The 18,752-nt window shown below is 56.3% G+C and overlaps 2 protein-coding genes across 5 annotated transcripts; one reads left to right on the forward strand and one right to left on the reverse strand.

Annotated features, from left to right (window-relative positions):
* Positions 1-749: 749 nt before the first annotated feature.
* On the reverse strand, positions 750-3,252 carry LAMTOR2 (late endosomal/lysosomal adaptor, MAPK and MTOR activator 2). Its single transcript, XM_081025428.1, has 4 exons — positions 3,079-3,252; positions 2,624-2,786; positions 1,127-1,216; positions 750-941 (listed from the first exon to the last, which is right to left on the reverse strand). Exons 1-4 carry the CDS (start codon positions 3,144-3,146, stop codon positions 885-887), a joined length of 378 nt encoding a protein of 125 aa, XP_080881554.1. The 5' UTR covers positions 3,147-3,252; the 3' UTR covers positions 750-884.
* A 909-nt stretch (positions 3,253-4,161) lies between these two features.
* Positions 4,162-18,021, forward strand: UBQLN4 (ubiquilin 4). Of its 4 annotated transcripts, XM_081024620.1 has the most exons (12): positions 4,240-4,387; positions 5,848-5,999; positions 6,360-6,577; positions 7,032-7,294; positions 8,302-8,358; positions 8,742-8,900; positions 12,240-12,465; positions 13,523-13,662; positions 14,179-14,262; positions 14,362-14,477; positions 14,673-14,859; positions 16,270-18,021. In XM_081024620.1, exons 1-12 carry the CDS (start codon positions 4,280-4,282, stop codon positions 16,420-16,422), a joined length of 1,863 nt encoding a protein of 620 aa, XP_080880746.1. In that variant the 5' UTR covers positions 4,240-4,279; the 3' UTR covers positions 16,423-18,021. The 4 variants fall into 4 exon arrangements, with proteins under 4 accessions (XP_080880747.1, XP_080880749.1, XP_080880746.1 ...); XM_081024621.1 differs by lacking the exon at positions 8,302-8,358 and having other exon boundaries at positions 4,162-4,387; XM_081024622.1 differs by lacking the exon at positions 14,179-14,262.
* The last annotated feature ends 731 nt before the right edge of the window (positions 18,022-18,752 follow it).

Genomic DNA, 18,752 nt, shown 5'->3' on the forward strand with positions numbered 1-18,752 from the left:
GAGCCCCAGGGGAAGGGCTGATGGGGTGGCAGTCACCTATCTGTGCGCAGAGCTCTGGGAGTTGCATCTTGGGCCCGGCAACTCCTGCCCCGCCCAGACAGCTCTGGGCCTGGGAGAGGCAGCGTTTCTCACCCTGGGTGGAGCTGGAACTTGCTACCTATAGGCTTCCCTGCGATGGGTCCCTTTCTACAGCACTGGGAAAGGGGCTGGTAGCTTCCCGCCCACACCTGCTCTAAGGACACAGGTAGGAGGAGATCTGGACAAATAGCCAGGTGGGGTGAGGGGTGCGAGTGTAGGGCCAGGGTGAGGAGACGAAGGCCTGGGAGGACTTCTGGTTTCTTCAGATCCCTGCCCAGGACCTGAGGCCTAGTCGGAAAGCAATGCTGTCTGCAGAAGGCTTCGAGACCTGGAGGTGCGTGTCAGAATGTGAAGGCCTTGGAGAGGAAAGGGGTGGCCCCCTCCCAACCCCAAGAGTAGGAAAGGCAACCCCGCCAAAGTCGGGAACTACGGACACTGAACTCCCTGGCTCTATATTCTCTTTGTTCAATATGATGCCCACTGGCCCCATTCCTTGGAGCTCACTTCCAAGGTTTTGCCAACCAGCTGGGTGAGATTCTGAGTGGCGAGGGCAAGGTGAGGCCACTCCACTGGAGATCCTGGTGGGGGAGCAGGACACGAAGAACCCTGTAAGCCAGTCCTGCTCCTTTCCATCCCCTGACTCCTCCCAGCCAAGAAAGCAACCAAGACGTAAGACAGGACTGGAATTTATTCTTGGAAAAAACAAAGTCCCTCCCCTCCCCCCACATTCCAGAAGGATTCCCCAGGGGGCCCTGCCCCTCCAACGGTCATCTCTCTTGTCTGACCCCAGCTTCCACCAGTGCCCGTTACGATGCTGCTACCTGGGTAAGGGGTTCTTCCAGGTACTGCACCAAGGCTTGGGCCTGCGGGAGGGGGCGGAGAAATCGTCCCACACGTGGCCTGGCACGAAAGGGACCCCAAATCCAGATGGACTCCCAATACCAAGCACCCAGCCCCCAGCCCCAGTGGACAGGGACTGGGTAACATGAGGACCCAGGAAGGCGGTGGGGACGGGAGTGGACACTGACGGAGCACAGGGGCCGCATACCTTGGCCTTGAGCATCCCGAAGCCGACGGTCTCCTTGGCATACATACACAGCAGTAGGTTGGCCACTCGCGTGATGGCCACACGGCCCTCCTGGAGGGGGTGACATCATGGGATGGGAGGCTCTACTTGGCACCCTGAGCCCCCTTTCCCCACGGGCTCTTCGTGAGACAGACTGTATCTTCCTTCCACGCCCCGGGCAGGGTGGGAGCTTCAGCTGGGGGCTTTGGCCACAGCCCTGGACATGGGGTCCTGTGCCCAGATTCCAGCCTCAGTACAGCCACGAACCAAGTCACCCCAGAAAACTCAATCTCCCAGAAACTCGGCTCTTTCTGTAACCCCTACGTCATCCCAGTTGCTGAGGGTACTAGCACACGGGAAGGAATTCTGGGCTATTCTAATGGGCGATGTTATTATTATGGGTTCACCTCAAAGACACTATAAGGGGCTTGAGAGCAGAAACCCCACTCCTAGTTCTCTTTTCCAATGGCAATGTGTTTCAAACTGCACACGTGACATCTGGGTTAGGAGATTAATTAAGAAGGTTGATTAGCATCAAAAGAAAAAAGGAAGGAAAAACCCAGGAGTAATGAGTTGAACTGGAATGCATCCTTGGCTGGGCTGGGGGCATGGAAGTGGTAAGTAGCTGAGTTACAGTGGAAACCCTTCCTTCTTGCGGCCTTCTCGATTCAGTTCAGCGAACTTTCACTAGGCATGCAGTGTGTGCTAGGAACCATGTGCTGCCTCTCTGGCCTCATCTATTAGCCTCCCCCCATTCTCATGCCACTCCAGTCACATCTACCTTGTCCATCTGTGACCAGGCACCATTCTGCCTCAGGGCCTTTGCACTTGCTGTTCCCTCCATCAGAAATGTTTATGCCCCAGACAGCCACATGGCTTGCCAACTTCCTGCAAATCTGTGATGAAATGTCACCTTTTCGGTGAGATTGTCCCTGGCGCGTGCCACCCTTATCTCACTTCCTTGCTTTACTTTTCTCCATAGCGTTTTTAGAAACTTACTAACATACTATTTTTTTAATTTACTTATTTTTTTCTTCCTCCAGGGATTAGACAAGGGTCTGGAGACTCTCACAGTTCTGTGAGTCAGTGACCCTGGCACGACAGCACTTTGTGTGTACCTCACTCTACAGTTTACGTGCACTCTTTTAGTTGATCTTCGCAACAGCCCTGTGAGGTGGGGACTGGGGATTATTGTCTCCACCTCAGAGAGGAGATAAGGAAGCTCAGGGAGGTTAAGGAACTTACTCGAGGTTCCACAGACGGTAAGTGGCTGGCGGAGACCAGAACCCCAGGCAGACCCGGGGTCCAGGGCTCCTTCCTCACCACTGTGATGTACAGGGTTTGCCTATCATAAATGGTGCTGCGGGCCAACTCTTAGCAATCTTCCCGAGCTCCTGCCCCTCCAACCATCCGGGAGCGGGTCCAGGTCGCCCCGGGGATCCCCGTGGGGGACAGAGGAAGTGGCTTCCCTCTCCATACCATGCAGTCCATGAGGATGAATTTCAGATTGTCTTCATTGAACGCTTGGTTCCCGTTCCGGTCGTAGGCGGCCCAGATGTTACTGGCGATGGCGGCGGTGACCCGGGCGTCAGTGTCCCCGTACCCAGAGTAGGCCAGCAGAGAGCCCTCGTTATTCAGCAGCCTGGCGAGGAACCGGAAGGGGCAGCGACGTGCTCAGGATGGGGAGTAAGAGTCCTGGGTTCCCATCCCAGCTCCCGCCACTGGCGCTTCTAGAAAGCAAGGGTCTAGGGTGAGTGCGTCCTAGAAGGTGCCCAGAGCACCCAGCACGTCGCTTTCCCTCTTCGAGAGGGGCCCTCCAAGGCGGCTGCCCACTCTGCCTCCTCCCCTCCCGAGATGTTTCCCCACCCCTCCCTCGGAGCGCCGCGCGCCGCCCGACTCCAGTGCTGGTCGCTCGGTGCTCGGTCCGCACTCACAGGGTGCTCTGGACACCTCCAGTGTTGGCTTGGCTCAGCACCTGGGTCAGAGCCTTGGGACGTAGCATGCCTGCAGCTCCCAAACAGGGGTTTTTGCAGCCAGACCTCCGAGTCGCCTCCTGCGGGCCTCCGCCGGCCCCTTCCGTAGTTCAGCTGACCTGCTCCGGGACGCCCTGGGAGTTGTAGTTTCTCCGCCTGGCTTGGTAGTTTTTGACTCAACCCCGCTCCACCGCGGAGGGGACTGGGAATTGTAGTTCCTTGAGGCCTCGTGAGGCATCCTGGGAACGATAGTTCGCCTTCCCACTGAGACCACGCGGTTGTGGGGGAAAAGAGCGGGAGCGAAAGGACATTGGCGGTATTGGAAGGACATTTAACCCCCTCGGGGGGAGAAAAGTCATGTCCGCTTGACAATCCACGACTCAGTCATTTAAAAAATAAAAAAATCCCTGTGTTTGGTGCTTTCCAAAGCCATTTTCTACATTATGCACAATTCTGTGAGATGAAGCCATAGGTGCTATTGAGGAAACCAAGGCTCGGGAAGGCCGTGCAGGCAGAACCCGGGTCGCTGGAACAGCACCTGGGAGAGTTCATTCAGGCCACGATCCTCGGGCGAATGAAATCAATTCTAGAGACGAGATTTTAGGTGGACGTCCAGAAGTGGGAAGAGTCATCCTCCCAGCCGGCAGAGGCCCCGGGCCTGAGAAGGATTTGGGCTCCTCGAGAAAGACCAGCTATCGCAGGGGACGGAGATAAAGCGGCGACACAGAGAGTCCTTTGTCCCGGAGCGGGAGTGACCCGCGGTGGGGGCAGGGGCTGCTTTGGGCCGGAGCGGACCTCGGCTCAGCTCTGGCCCGCTCGGATGGGCCGTGGTCTCCCGTGGGGCGCGCGCCCGTCACCCCAGCAGTGAGGGGCTCGCCCCGCCCGCGTCCCGAGCGCCCCGGGGGCCGCCGCCCAGCGAGGCCCAGACCTGGCTGCGGGACCCCAGGCTCGGCCCTGGGCGGACCCTGCTGCAGTGGCCCCCCCAGTCCGCCCGGGGCGCTGTGGCTGCGGCTGGTCCGGAGGGGGCGGCGAAGCCTTGGGGAGGGGAGGGGAAGAGAGGGGAGTGTTGGAGGCGCCGGAGCCTAGCCCGGCCGGCGGGGCGGGCGGGGAGGAGGAGGAGGAGCCGGAGCGGGCTGGCGGGCGGCCGGGTGGCGGCGGCGGCATGGCGGAGCCGAGCGGGGCTGAGACGAGGCCCCCCATTCGGGTCACCGTCAAGACCCCCAAGGACAAGGAGGAAATTGTGATCTGCGATCGAGCCTCGGTCAAGGAGGTACTACGGTCGTCGGGGGGAGCGCGGAGGAGGGGTCCGCGAAGAGAGGCGGGTGGCTCGGGACGGCCGGGCGCAAAGAAGGGCCTGGGAGAGGAGGGCGGGGGCCCAGACGGCCCTCGGAGGAGCGAGAAGGGAGGACGGGCGGGTCAGGGGCGTCCTGCGAGGGTAAGTTGAAGGAGCGTGGCACGCGTGTTGGGGAAGGGAGGCCGGGGTTTGCCTTGTGGCCTGGACTGGGGGCGTGGTGGAGAGAGGGGAGGGGGACACCTTGCGCAGGGAAGGGGCAAGGACCCTGGGCTTGCGCCCCGGTTACTTATAGGGGTTCGGGGCGCCGAGGCAGAGTGGGGGCCGGGCATGGTGCTGAGCCAGGAGAGCGCGCGGGGGACGCCGCGGAGACCTCGGGCGCCTACTGTGCGCCTGGGAGGACGCCCCGCCTTCTTCGCCGCCCCGGCAGTGGGGGGAGGATTTCCCTCTGCCCAGATCCTTCCTGCGCTTTCCAATCCAGGTGGTTACATTTGGTTCTTAGCTCTCCGGGATTTACACAGTGTGCAGTAGGTGCTCAATAAAAACGTATCCGAAGAGAGAGCGTTGCCTGGGTTCGCCACCCCCCCCTTGGCTGCTCCAGAAATTCACTTGGGCGGGGCTTAAGATAGGCCATCTGGTTGGAAGGGAGGGATCTGGAAGCCGCCTGGCTTAGCAAGTGCACTGGTTTGGGAGCGCAGGTTTGGTTTGGGGGCGCTGGTAGACTGGGGAGTCTAACTCTTCCCAAGCCAGCCTTTAGTACCCTCGCTGCCCACCTCCTCCCCCCAACCTTATAAAATGGATATATTCCGTAATTTAAATCCTTTTCCCTGCAAAGCTGGATTTGAAATCAGCTGTAATTGAGAGGCAGTGTGTTTGGTTAAGAGCCTGGGCTTTGGTGTGGAGACCTGAGTCCAGTCTGCGGCGCGCAAGTCACCTACCTGCTCTGCTACTCAGTTTCCTCAGTTTCTTTCTAATGGAGATGATGACTAACGTGTATCTCATAGGACCTAGGCTCTTAACTCGTGAATAGTTAGTATAATAACTGGGCTCCTTGTGTTGTAGTTGTTACAAGCACTTTGGGAATGAAGAGGGGAGAGAAACTGGGGATTTGAGAAGAGAAGGCTGAGGGAGACTGGGCCTGGGTCCAAGGCTGCTGAAGAGTGCTGCCCAGGCAGTACCCTCGGGGACCTGGGCAGAGGGACTGGGGGCTGGGGGCACAGGTAGCAGAAGGGCTTCCTGGGGTGGGAAGCCCTGGGCTGATTAAGGGAGGAGCGTCTCATCGGTCCATGGCCTTGGTTAACAAAGGAGCTGCTTATGGCAGTTGGAGCGATGGAGTGAGGGGACTTCCCACACCTAGAGGTGGCAGCAGAAGAAGGCAGAGGCTCCTGATGGGTGGCGCCCAGGCAGCCTCCACAGTGACCTCTGCCTCTTGATCACAGTTCAAAGAGGAAATCTCACGGAGGTTTAAGGCACAGCAGGATCAGCTGGTCCTGATCTTCGCAGGCAAGATCCTCAAGGATGGGGACACACTGGACCAGCACGGGATCAAGGATGGGCTCACTGTCCATCTGGTCATCAAGACCCCTCAGAAGTAAGTTCAGGAGAGGAGCAGGCCGAGCTGCTCATTGGCCCACCTTGCCCCATCTGATGCTTTCTCGCCCATCACTCAGCTCTGCCCTTGGACAGTGGCTCCTGGGTGGGTTGCCAGGCAGGCCTGTGATCTCATCTGCAGGGGACTTAGGTCTCCCAGAATGCCCTGAAGACACCCGATGCTGACTTCTCCTTCCCTCTGTCCGATTTACAACTGCCCCCTGGCATCACCCCACCCCAACCTCGGGGTTGCTTAGGACGCAGTGTGGGTTTGGGCAGTAGCTGCACAGCAAACACGGAGAGGGTTGCCTTCCCTCTTCCTGCCTTCATGGAAGCTAGGATCTTCTTTCTCTGTCCTCAGGGCTCAAGATCCGGCTGCCACCACTGCTTCTCCCCCGTCCACTCCAGACCCTGCCTCAGCACCCTCCACCACACCCGCCTCACCTGCCACCCCTGCCCAGCCCTCCACCTCTGGCAGTGCCACTTCGGATGCTAGCAGTGCAAGCCGGAGGAGCAGTGGAGGGGGGCCCTCCCCAGGGACTGGGGAGGGCCCTCCCAGTGCCACTGCATCCATACTCTGTAAGCCCTTAGGAAGGAGGACACTGTCCTGTTTGGGGGTTGGGGGAGAACCAAGGGGTCTGATGGGGAGAGGGTACCTGAGCCACATGGGGGAGGAAAGCTAGCCTATGAGAGCTTCCCAGAGGAGGGAAGCATGGCTACGTGTTCAGAGTGAGGGGAGAAATAGCGCTGGGGATGTGGGGGAGCCTGGGGGAGCATATTGGAGTTAGGGGCACTCAGCAGGCCATCGGCGGTCACACCTGCGCTCAGGACTGCCTGGCTCCCAGCCTCTGCCACCAGAGGCTCAGCCCGATAGGCTGGCATCTCTGCCAGCAGCGGGTCTGGGCTGGGCAGCGGGGATGATTAGCAAAGGGACACGCAAGAAGCAGGGGCGCCCATCCCGGAGAGCTGAACTCAGTGGCTCCGGCCGGGTGGGGGCAGGGCTCCTGTGGCCGACTGACCCCCCTCCCCGCAGCTGGCTTTGGGGGTATCCTGGGCCTGGGTAGCCTGGGCCTGGGCTCCGCCAACTTCATGGAGCTGCAGCAGCAGATGCAGAGGCAGCTGATGTCGAACCCCGAGATGCTGTCGCAGATCATGGAGAACCCGCTGGTCCAGGACATGATGTCCAACCCCGACCTGATGCGTCACATGATCATGGCCAACCCCCAGATGCAGCAGCTGATGGAGCGCAACCCCGAGATCAGCCACATGCTCAACAACCCCGAGCTCATGAGGCAGGTGGGTGCGTGCGCGGCGCTGGTGGGGTGGGGGGTCCGGCACCCCGGTGCCCGCCCGGCCTGGCCCCACCTTGTCCTGCCTTGCCCTGGGCGTGCAGTCGTTCAGCCGCACACGGGGAGTCCAGGGATGCAGACACTGGCCTGGTCTTGCAGGAGCTGCTGGTGTCAAAGGAAGGGGGACGAGCCAGCAGGCAGTTACAATACAGTGTGGTCGCCACGACCGCACAGCTAGTCACAGGCTCCCCGAGGAGCACCTGTGGGGTCCTAACCCTACCCTGGGGCTCCAAGGGGACCTCCTAGAGGAAGTGTCACCCACGCTGAGACCCAAAGAAGAAAGAATAAACCAGAGGAAGAAAAAGAGAAGAGTGCCCGGGGCTGAGGGGACAGCACGTACAAAGGCCTGGGAGTAAAAGATCACAGGGTGCCCCAGGAGTGCTGTGGCTGGCCAGGGCTGGGTCGGGAGTGGAGACCCAGGGGACGCAGTTTTGTGTCGGTCTCTGGGAGCTCTGTCTCATGGCCCAGCCCAGCTGGGGACAAGGAAAGACCGTCTCAGCTGAGTTGTGGACACCGTGCTGGACCCAGCAGAAGGTAAGTTCCATAAGGGCAGAGGTTTGCGAGTGTCCTCTTCACTGTCCAGGACAGTGCCTGGGTCCCAGCAGTCACTCAGGGAATGCTTCCGGGTGGCTGCTTCTGTACTACGAGTCAGAGTCTCATCTGAGACGTAGGGTGCTTAGAAGAGGCAAGTGTGGAGCAAATTTGGGAAGAAGGACAGGGAAGGCATTCCAAGTTGCATGGGAACAAGAAGAAGTCATGCTCATTTTCTCTCATGCACTGCTGTCCCCCGGAGTTGACGCAGACCACCCCTTATCGAGAGTGAAAGAAAAAAACCTCCATGTTTCTCAGTCTTTAATCAGGCCGGAGACCTGGGGGTGGGATGAGAGGGTCTTGGTAGCATTGTCCCAGCTTGAACCTTTTCCCTCTCCCATCTGTCACTGACCTGAAGCACAGGATGGCCTTGGTTGGACAGCCCTGGCTCCACCACTGACTGGCTGTGTGTCCCCAGCAGTGAGTCACTGAACCTATTTTCTCATCTGCAACATAGGGAGATAAATATCTACCTGGGACGGTTATTGTGGGCATTAAATGACTTAGCCCAGTGCCTGTGTGTCATAGGTGCTCGATGGATGTGAATTCCCACTTGGGCCTTCTCCCCTTTCTCAGATCCCTTCTTGCTTAGTTTCCCTGTGCTCCCTAATACTCTGTGGACCCCCTGGACCTGCGGGAGGGGAGCTGCTGCCCTCAGCTCTTCTGGGATCACTGCCCTCACTAGGAAACGCCAAGCAGAATGCCCACAGGGAGGAATGCCACAGGGAGGGAGGCCTGCTGCAGGCCTCCTGCTGGGCTCGACGCTCCTGGTTCCAGGGCCCTCTGTGTCGCTTCTGCCCCAGACGATGGAGCTCGCTCGGAATCCAGCCATGATGCAGGAAATGATGCGGAACCAGGACCGGGCCCTCAGCAACCTGGAGAGCATACCTGGGGGCTACAACGCGCTCCGCCGCATGTACACGGACATCCAGGAGCCCATGTTCAGTGCCGCCCGGGAGCAGGTGGGGCCGGAAGTGGGGTGGGCATCTGGGCTCCAGACTCCCTACCCCCGACCCAGGCGAGCCTGGGGTGCTGTCCACTCTGCTTTCCTTCCCCAGGCCTCCAAGGGTGGGCCTTGGCTCGAAAACGATTCTCACAGTGACAGCCAGGGATGGTCCCAAGTTGTCCAGGCGCAAGTGCTGAAGATAGCAGAGTTAGTTGCGCAGGGAAGTGGGTGAGGTGTGGAGTCCACGGCATTTGCCGTGGGCCTGACAGACCTCTTGCACCAGGGGCTCACAGGTTGTGGGGCGGGCCTGGGGTCAAACAGCCGACCCTCGCACAGTGTCTCAAGTGTGGTCCCCGAGTCACCTGCGGTGGGTCACCTGGAGAGCTTATTGAGGATGAGATTCCTGGTCCCCACCTTGGAGCTGCGTACCAGCCCCAGCTCTGGAATCAGCCTCAGAGAATATGCACTTTTAAAAATGCTTTATCAATTCTTTCCAAATGCATAACCAATGTAGATAAAAATAACCTTCTCTGTATCCGCGTGACCACATATATTAATAGATTCAGGGCCTTTTTTGGGTCTTTATTTTTAAAGTTTAATTTACACTGAATACTTTATGCATTTGCATGTTTCAAAATTCAAAAGGTGTACAGAGGAAACAAAAGGGTGTTTGAAAAGTAAGGAAAGGTATAGGAGCTCAAAGAAGTATACAAGAGAGACCCTTCTGTTTTCATATACCAACCCCCTCTTTCCTACCTGAGAAGTCACGAATGTTGCTATTGTGGACATTTTCCTAGACGTATTTAATATTTGCAAATAAGACATTACAGATGGAATTGCAGCCTTCACCTAGCCCTCTCCCATTGTCCGGCTCTCTTTCCCTCCACAGCTAACTAACTACCACCCTGGAGTTGGTGCTTGTCAGTTTGGTTCTTTTATTACCTATGCATGTGGCTGTAAATACGCGATAGCATTGTTTTGCGTATTTTTCTACCTTATAGACGTGGTATCATGCTGCCCATATAATTTTTAATTTGCTGTTTAAACGTTTTAAAAACACTTAATTGAAGGATAAAACAGCGACAGAAAGTACACATATCATAAGTGTACAGCTTGATGGATTTTCACAAACTGAACACCCCCTGACCAGCTCCCAGGTGGGAAGGTAGCACCTCACGTTATTTTTTTTTTGCTGTGGAAAGGAAAGAACACCATGTCTTGGGTGGCCCATGCTAGTCCCACGCTGTCTCTGTCCGGCACCAGGTCTCCACAGATGAGTATGTGTCTTGCTGACTCTACTCAGCCCCACTGGTCTGTCTGTCTGTTGGCGCAGTGATACCATGTCTTAATAAGCCTAGGCATCTGGTGGCATGAAACCCACCCCACCATCATCCTCGACAGCATCTTCATTAGTTTTGGCATTGCTCTTTCAAATTACTGTTTGTAGGGATCAACTCTGAATTTTTAAAGGATTTTTGGGGTTTATTTTAAATTCTATTTAAGTAATGAAAAATAAATATACATCAGAGTAACTCATTCACCTAGCTAAAAAAAAAAAGCAAGTCGTTGAGAGAGACGCTTATAACAAGCACTCCAGCTAATTCTGACGGACCCTAAGGTGTGAGAACCACTGGTTTAGCGCACAGAACTGGCTTAGCATTTGGCATCAGCAAACCTGGCTTCAGATGCCTGCGGTGCCCTTTCCTGGTGATGGGATTCTGAGCGCGTTGCCTGACCTCCTGATCTGGGCCTCAGCGTCCCGATGTTATAGCCGTGGTTCTCAGTCATTTCCGTCTCAGGGTCCCTTTATACTCTTAAGAATTACTGCGGGTCCCGGAGAGCTTTGGTATTCACTGTGTCTGAAATTAAAATGAAGAGATTTTTAAAATATCTTTTAATTCATTTAAAAATAATAAATTCATTGTACGTGAACATAAATAGCATTTTCTTTTGAAAATACGGAGAAAAGAGGGACCTTGCTTTACAATTTTGCAGCTATAAGGCAGCTGGATTCTCAGGTCTGCTGCATTCAGCCTGTTGCACTGTCACACGTTACATAGCTTTTGGAAAACTCCAGTCAGTACTCACAGGAGAAGGAAAGTGCAAACGACAAATAACATCTTGGAATTATAAAAACAGTTGCGAACCTTGCAGGGGTCCTAGGACCACACTTGGAGAACTGGCATATTAGAGGGGTACTGTAAACATTCAAATGAATGTAGCAGTAGGTACTCAATAAATGGCAGCTGTACCCCGACAGGCAGTTCAGGAAGAGATTTGGTCCTTAGGGAGCACCTTAGGAGGAAGAACACAGGGCCCAGGACTAGGAGGGGTTGGGTGCCAGGCCAGTGAGCAGAACAGGAAATCGGAAATGGACAGACTGAAGCTATGGTGCCCGGACCCTGGCGTCTGCTGAGGTGAAGGAACCAAGCTCAGAGCAGGGCAATCCTCGATCAGCCCTGGTTCCCATGACCCACTCTGAATACACAGGGAGCGTGACTGGATGTGAAACCCCATGGTGGGGAGGTGCTGAGGCAGCTCAGAGACCTGCTTAGGTCCTGACCACCTGGGGACTCAGGAGAGGGGAAACGGGCCTGGGATGTCCCTTGGACAGATTTCTTTCCTGGGAGCTGGCGGGTCCGGAGGGAGGAGGTCCAGGGGCCACCTTGGACAGCACGCCATAGGATGGGTGCAGACCCTGAGCCGGTCCTGAGTGACACAGTGGGAGCTGGTGCTGAGGGGGACTTTAGCTGAAGGTAGGCCGTGGAGGGAGGGGAAGGAGATTGGAGACCGAGGGAGGGCGTGCTCAGCCGGGGATGCGTGCCATTTTGCCCCTGGAGGGGCAGCCCACTAGGGGACCCAGGCATTCAGGGAGAGGCTCTGGGGAGTCCCATTGGACCAAGGTGGTCGGGGATGGGGAAGCTGGGGCAATTCAGGGTTAATGTAAAAGCCAACAGTTACTTATTGAGCACCTAGCGTGTCAGGAACGGGGGTACAAAGGTAAGCCCTACGTTGTCTCCAGCCCTGAGGAGCTGAGGAAGACCAGGGTCTCCCTGCACACTGGGAGCGGGTGTGAAGCCCTGTGGAGCACACAGGGGATTGCAGACCACATGCTGAGAGCCACTGGGAAGATGGGAGGGGTCAGTCATTAGCAGCAGCCAGCTCCCACCCTGCAGGACCACCGGGGCTGCGCTGCCCATTGTGGGGCTCCCCATCCAGCTGAGAGCCTCGGAGCTCTTAGATCTCTCTCCCTTTCCTGGGGAAGGGGAGGCTGTGAGGTGAGAGGAAAGAAAGGGCGGAGCCCTTGCCCCTGATTTGTTTCAGTCCTTAACCCGAAACCTTTCCCTCCTCCCAGTTTGGCAACAATCCCTTCTCTTCCCTGGCCGGGAACTCCGACAGCTCGTCCTCCCAGCCTCTGCGGACTGAGAATCGAGAGCCCCTCCCTAACCCCTGGAGCCCCTCGCCCCCCACCTCCCAGGCCCCCGGGTCCGGTGGGGAGGGCACCGGAGGATCGGGGACCAGCCAGGTGCACCCGACAGTCTCGAACCCCTTTGGGATCAATGCGGCTAGCCTGGGGTCAGGTATGTCCTGGGGTGGAAGGAGCTTAGTGGGGTCCCCATGGCTGTCCCCCAGGCCCACGACTGAATGGGGTTCACACTGCTCCAGAATATTGAAGACAGAGGTGAGACTGTATTGAAGCCACAGAGAGGGCTCTGCAGCCTGGGGTCACGGCCCCACCCCTGAGAGGGTGACTGGTTGGTTCTGGCCACGTCCTGATGTCCCCGGGAGTGACCTAAGTAGTGACTCGTGAATAAACCAGACCCCACCTAAGTTCTTTCAGCATGACAGGGAATGGGGATGTGGGAGAGGAATCGGGGCAGACCTGGGGACATGTGAAGCTGGGGCAGAGGGATACGCAGGCTGCCCTGTACAGAGGTGCAGGTTACGCACTGCTCAACCCCAGGGCCTGCCCCATTTATCTGAACTCTACATATGACCCTGGGGATGTGTTTGGTAGATGGCCTGATTTCTCTGTACCCTGGGGGACATCTTATCTCGATTGGGAAAGTCCCTTTCCCTCTATGTGCGTCACTTCCCTTTTTTATAAAATAGGGGACTTGAACCTGATCCTGGGTTCCAAATTGTGCTCCTGAGTCCTGGGGGGTCTGGGCCATCTCCAGGATGAGGGAGGACCAAGTGAGAGAGGCTCCAGGCCTTCTCCGGCTCCAACCAGACCATTGACTTACTTGGTTTCTGAGTGGGATTTGATTTGAGGAAAGGGTCTTTGCCACTAAGACAAGTTTGAAAACCATTGATCTTGGTGATTTTAGTCAGATCCTTTCCGAGTCGGATGTTATCGTGGCAGGAACAATCCAGTGGGGCAGGAATCAGACCCAGTTTCCAAGTGGCTCGTCCTTAGCAGGGTAGATGGGAAAGGGGCCAGGCCAAAGCAGGGCGAGATGACCTTGGAGTCAGGAGAGGCCTGGCCCACGCCCGGTACCTGGGTGGCCATTGTACCATTGCCTTTCTGAGTCTTGCAGCCACTCTGTGTAAAGGAAGGTAGACACGCGAGGCCGCTGGTTTCCATCGGGACCCCTTTTCTCCTGTTTGGTTTTTCTCTTTTCCTGCTTGATGTAGGGATGTTCAACAGCCCGGAAATGCAGGCCCTGCTCCAGCAGATCTCGGAGAACCCCCAGCTGATGCAGAACGTGGTCTCCGCCCCCTACATGCGTAGCATGATGCAGACGCTTGCCCAGAACCCCGACTTTGCTGCTCAGGTATGGAACTGGCCCCGGGGCGGTGGGTTGTGTGTGTGTGTGTGTATGTGTGCATTGGGTGTGGGTACTCGGGGCCAAAACACTCCAGACACAGCCTGCCTGTGTCTGTAGGTCAGGCTCCCCGCTTCCCAGCTGTGTGAGCTAAGCAGGTCGTTGAACCTCCTGGTTTCCTTGTCTGTAAACTGGTAATAACAGCAGTTCCTCGTAGACTGGTGAGGATTATGGGAGTCAGTGCATAGGAAGTGCTTTGAGCTTGGCACCTGGTAGGCACCGTGCCCTTGGGGTTGTCAGCCCGCGTCATCGTCACACACAGGGCTGAGCAGCCTGGCTCCTGACACTCATCATTGCCTGGAGGGTCGTCCTATTCCCTCATACTGTCCCACATAGGTTGTCAGGACACTTAGGGCTCTGGCCAGATCTCCTGCAGGGGTAGTGGTGCTAAGGGAGGGTGAGGCTGTGGGGGAATTCCCAGGGTGGGTAGGCCCCGGCCTCCCCCGACTACCTTGACCCTGGCAGATGATGGTGAATGTGCCGCTGTTTGCGGGGAACCCACAGCTGCAGGAGCAGCTCCGCCTGCAGCTCCCCGTCTTCCTGCAGCAGGTGAGTGAGGAGCCTGAGCCCAGAGGGTGGGCCTGCAGGGAGCCTCAGGATGCTGGCTGCCCCCGGCCCACTACTGCCTCTCTGCTCCTTCCCCACTAGATGCAGAACCCGGAGTCGCTCTCCATCCTCACCAACCCTCGTGCCATGCAGGCGTTGCTGCAAATCCAGCAGGGGCTGCAGACCTTGCAGACCGAGGCCCCCGGGCTGGTACCCAGGTGAGGGCGGGGGCAGGTGGGCAGTGAGGTTCTGGCTGCAGCTCCCCTCCACCCCTCCCTCCACCACTCAGACCAGCCATTGTGTCTCTGAGGGTCCGTTTTCCTGTTTCCTCTAACTACTTTTCCTTCTGGACCTCATGTTCCCATCCCTTTCTCAGAGGCCATCTCCCACCTCTTGGTCTCTCCTGCCCGCAGCCTTGGCTCCTTTGGGATGTCCCGGACACCCGCGCCCTCGGCAGGCGGCACCGTGGGGCCTGTGCCTGAGGCCCCCACCTCCTCGCCGGCCCCGCCGGCCACATCCTCTCCAGCTGGGGCTCCCAGCGCCCAGCAGCAGCTCATGCAGCAGATGATCCAGCTTTTGGCAGGAAGTGGAAACTCACAGGTACGTGGGGCGGTGGGGCGGGGGCTGACTGCCGCTTCCAGCCTGGCGGTGTCAGGGGTCGCAGCAGAATAGAGACAGAATAGAGAGCAGGCTTTGGTCAGCCAGACCTGGTGTTAGCTCCTGGCCTACACTTTCCGGCCCTAGGCAAGTTGCCGGTGGGGCTCGTTCCATTCCCATACCTGTAAAGTGGAGATGAGACTCATAATAGCCCTTACCATGTGCTTACAGAGAAGAGGTCATTCCTTTATTCCTCACAACTGCCTTATGATAATTTCTGGGTTACAAAAGGGGAAAACGAAAGCCCAGAGAGGTGCCGTGGCTTGCTCATCACCTCGCTGGTACTTAATGGAGCCAAGATTCAAAGCGAGGCATGCCGGCTCCAGAATTTATACTTTAACCACTGTCTTATACCACGTCTGTTTCTATCAAAGGATTCTTTGCTAATTAGAGCAGCCTCCATCTCTGAGACTAGACAGGAGGATTCTGGGAGGTGAGCTGACTAGAGCCCTAGGCCACAAAGTGAAGGCCAGGTGTTTAGGGAAGGAGTGAGGGTGACCTTGGTGAGCCCCTTAACCTTTCTCCAGCCTCCATGACTCATCTGGGAAAAGCCTTTCAGCAGAAATGTGTGCCCAGCTCAGGGCAAGGCAGTCCGTCCTAGGGCCGGGCCAAATGATCGCCAAGCCTGACTGGGTTTAAGCTGGCTTAAATCCATGGATGGCACTGAGAAGGTGCACAAAGGGCCGCACGGTGCCTTTGTTCTGTGTCAGGGGGCCTCTATGACCCTCGGCAGGTCCTTTCCTTCTCTGGATCGCAGTCTCCTTCTGTCAGCGGCCACCTGGCCTGTGATGTCTGGGCTCCTTCCAGCTCTGAGAGTCTTCTGTCCTCTGGGCTAGCGCTTCCTCAGCATCCCAGAAAACACTTCCAGGAGACGTTCACAGGAGTGTCAGACAGGAAAAATCTCTTTGTTAATAACTGTGCTTGTTGAGTGCCTAAAATTAAACAGGTTCTGTCTTTCCTGGGGCCCTTCTCTGGCGTTTTAGATGGCTGCATGTGTGATGGTGGCCAGGAGGGGTTTAGCATGCACCTTATCGACTGCAGAGCATTTAGCTTTTGGGGTGCCTGTTAAAACCTCCAGACTGTTGATGGAAAGCCGTTAGGAAGACAGGCTGATGGAGGCCTATCTGTTACTTTGAAATTTTAAGAAAGATACCCCTGCCTTATTATTACACAGTTGTTTAGTGACTTGGGGCGCAGGGCTCCTTGGCCCGTTTGCAACCCACGCCTCCCTGCCCCACTGGTTGACTCAGGATGTTCGAGAAAACCTGATTGTCTTCTCTCCATCAGAAGCCCCCAGCTGCCGATAGGCCCCGCTCGGTCTCACGCCCACTTCATGAAGCCTGTCCCCTGCAGGTGCAGACGCCAGAAGTGAGATTCCAACAGCAGCTTGAGCAGCTGAACGCCATGGGCTTCATCAACCGTGAGGCCAACCTGCAGGCCCTGATTGCCACAGGAGGGGACATCAACGCTGCCATCGAGAGACTCCTGGGCTCTCAGCTGTCCTAATCCTGCGGCCTGTCTCCTGGTCTCCCTTCCTGGATGCCAGCCGGTGGTTCCTATCAGCCCCTCCCTCCCCTCTTCAGCTCGTCAGCCCTTCCATCTTCTCCCCTGTCCCTTCCAGACACAGGGTGGCTTTAGAGGCGTCGGTGGGCCCCGACCCCGTAGCGCTGAGAACTTTGGTTCTACTTCTGCATCTCTCACAGACTCTTCTCTCCTGCTTCTGCCTGAGCAGAGCTGTTTAAATGGTTTTCACACTTCTGCTGATGGGCCCCACAACTGCCTCCTGCAGTCTTTGAACTTCTCAGTGGCCTTGCCGAGTTGAAGGAGGAGCTCGCGCTCTGGGTTACTGGAACAGAATCTTCTGTCTGGATCACTAGAGTTTGCTTCTTGTGTTTACTTCTGGTAACTCTCTTCTTTCTCTCCCCAGCCCCTCCCTGCCCCAGCCTAACCAGCGCTAGGATGTCATACTTGGAAGGAGGGCCGGGTGGAACAGGCTGGGGTTTTCTTCCTCACCCCTAGTCTGGTCAGCACGTTTTCAGGGGGTCTGTTGGGACTCCCAAGGGGAGATGCCTGGTCTCCCTGTCTGAAGAGGGAGATAAAGACAGCCCTGCAAACAGGAATTAACAAGCCCTGGGCCAGCCCAGGGGAGACTGGTGCAGAAGAGGCCGTGAGGTTTTTGGAGGAAGAGAATGGGCAAAACAGCCCGAATAAAAGTCTTGGAAGCTGGAACTGACAGGGAGCGGAAGCACTAGTTACTCTTTCAGACGGGAGAGTCCTGGCAGAGGACACTTAGAGATAGATACTCATGGAACTGGAGTTGAAAGGGGCTCAATGAAGCTAAACCGTGTGGCTCACAAGGGGTCATACTGGCTCCACTTCCTCAAACACACATGCCGTGTACAATCTGACACACATTTCTGTGAAGCCAGGGCCTGCCTGTGTCCTCAGGTACCAGTGATTTGAGCCCCCCACAAAAGACATGAAGTGGATTGGGGTGGGGTGGGGTTGGTGGTGCATGCATGCACACGCGTGTGTGGGAGTTAAGTGGGAGGGTGGATTCTTAGCTGATGTTTGCTTCAGAGCTCCCCCACCAGAGAAGCAGGCGGAAGGGCCAGTCTCGGGCAGTAACACATACCACCCGGAGAGCTCGGCCCTTTGGCCCCTGGATGTGGCGTAACCCAAGGGTAGTATGGATACCCCGTCTGAAGCTGCCAGGGCTGTGACCAGCTCCCTTACACTCACTGCTTTCGGGGAATGGTAGAGGGTCTTTCCCTCCAGAGCCCCTGCCCTTTGAGTTCTTCACTGTTTCTCCCAGGCCAGAAAGTGCTGTTTGAGCAAGGAAAGGAGAGGGTGGTAGTGGCGCCTTTGATCTGGATTTGGATATTGCTCTATTGGAGCACAGGAGGCTCGTTTTACCTCCACTGCTGCTTAGCCCGGCTGTTACGGCTGTTAGGACCCGTGGCTGAGAATATGGAGGCCCGAGGAACAGAATTTCCTCCCCATGGGAAAGGGTCCCAAGCAATCCAGAGAGGATGTCTGCGTGGCTTCCCTCCCTCCTTCAGCTCCCACACTGGCCTTTGTAAATAAATGGTGTGGTCTTTGTTGTGAGTGTGTCTTTGTATTTGTTTTGCGTGGGAGGAGGCTGGCTGAAGAGGACTTGGTCTTAGAGGGTTTTCATAAAGTAAGTCTAGGGGAATGTGAAGTTGGGTTCAGTTACCACTGGTGCTAGGAAACATTGAGGGTTAAGGGCTAAGCGGTCGTGGGATAGCTATAGCCCTTGATTTAGGAATGGGAAGGATTGTGCTCTTCCATTCCCATCCCCATTGGTCAGTCTGGGAGAGGAATGTATGAAGGTGTAGGGAAGATAGCTAGGTCATTACTTCCATCCTCTGATCTTTTGGCAAGACTGTCCTCTCCTTCCCTCAAGCAAAAGGAGCAAAACGAACCTTTACATCCAGAACGTATGCAGGTGGAGTTTAGTCGTTCTTGGTCTTGAGCCCTGAGACTAAACCTGTTTCTACCACTGACTGTGTGGATTTGAGCAAGTCTTCATGTCTGAGGTTTTATCCTGTACAGTAAGGTCGGGTGCTGGAGTTCTGTGATATATGAATGATCCGTGGGTAAAAGGTTCCACTAGAGATCATGGTAGACTGGGTGTTTCGGACCAACTCGCACTAGAAATTCTAAAAACTAGTGACATACTTAAAAAGAAAGAAAAAATCTGAAAAGCATCCAAGGGCCAAGATTGGCTTGAAATCCAGAGAGAGAAACATAGGCTGCCTTTGACCTGGGGGCTTTGGCTCACTGGGAAAATGTTGCTGAGAGGGTTTCAAGGG

The sequence above is a fragment of the Rhinolophus hipposideros genome (assembly GCF_964194185.1).
Source record: "Rhinolophus hipposideros genome assembly, chromosome: 19".
NCBI lineage: Eukaryota > Metazoa > Chordata > Mammalia > Chiroptera > Rhinolophidae > Rhinolophus > Rhinolophus hipposideros.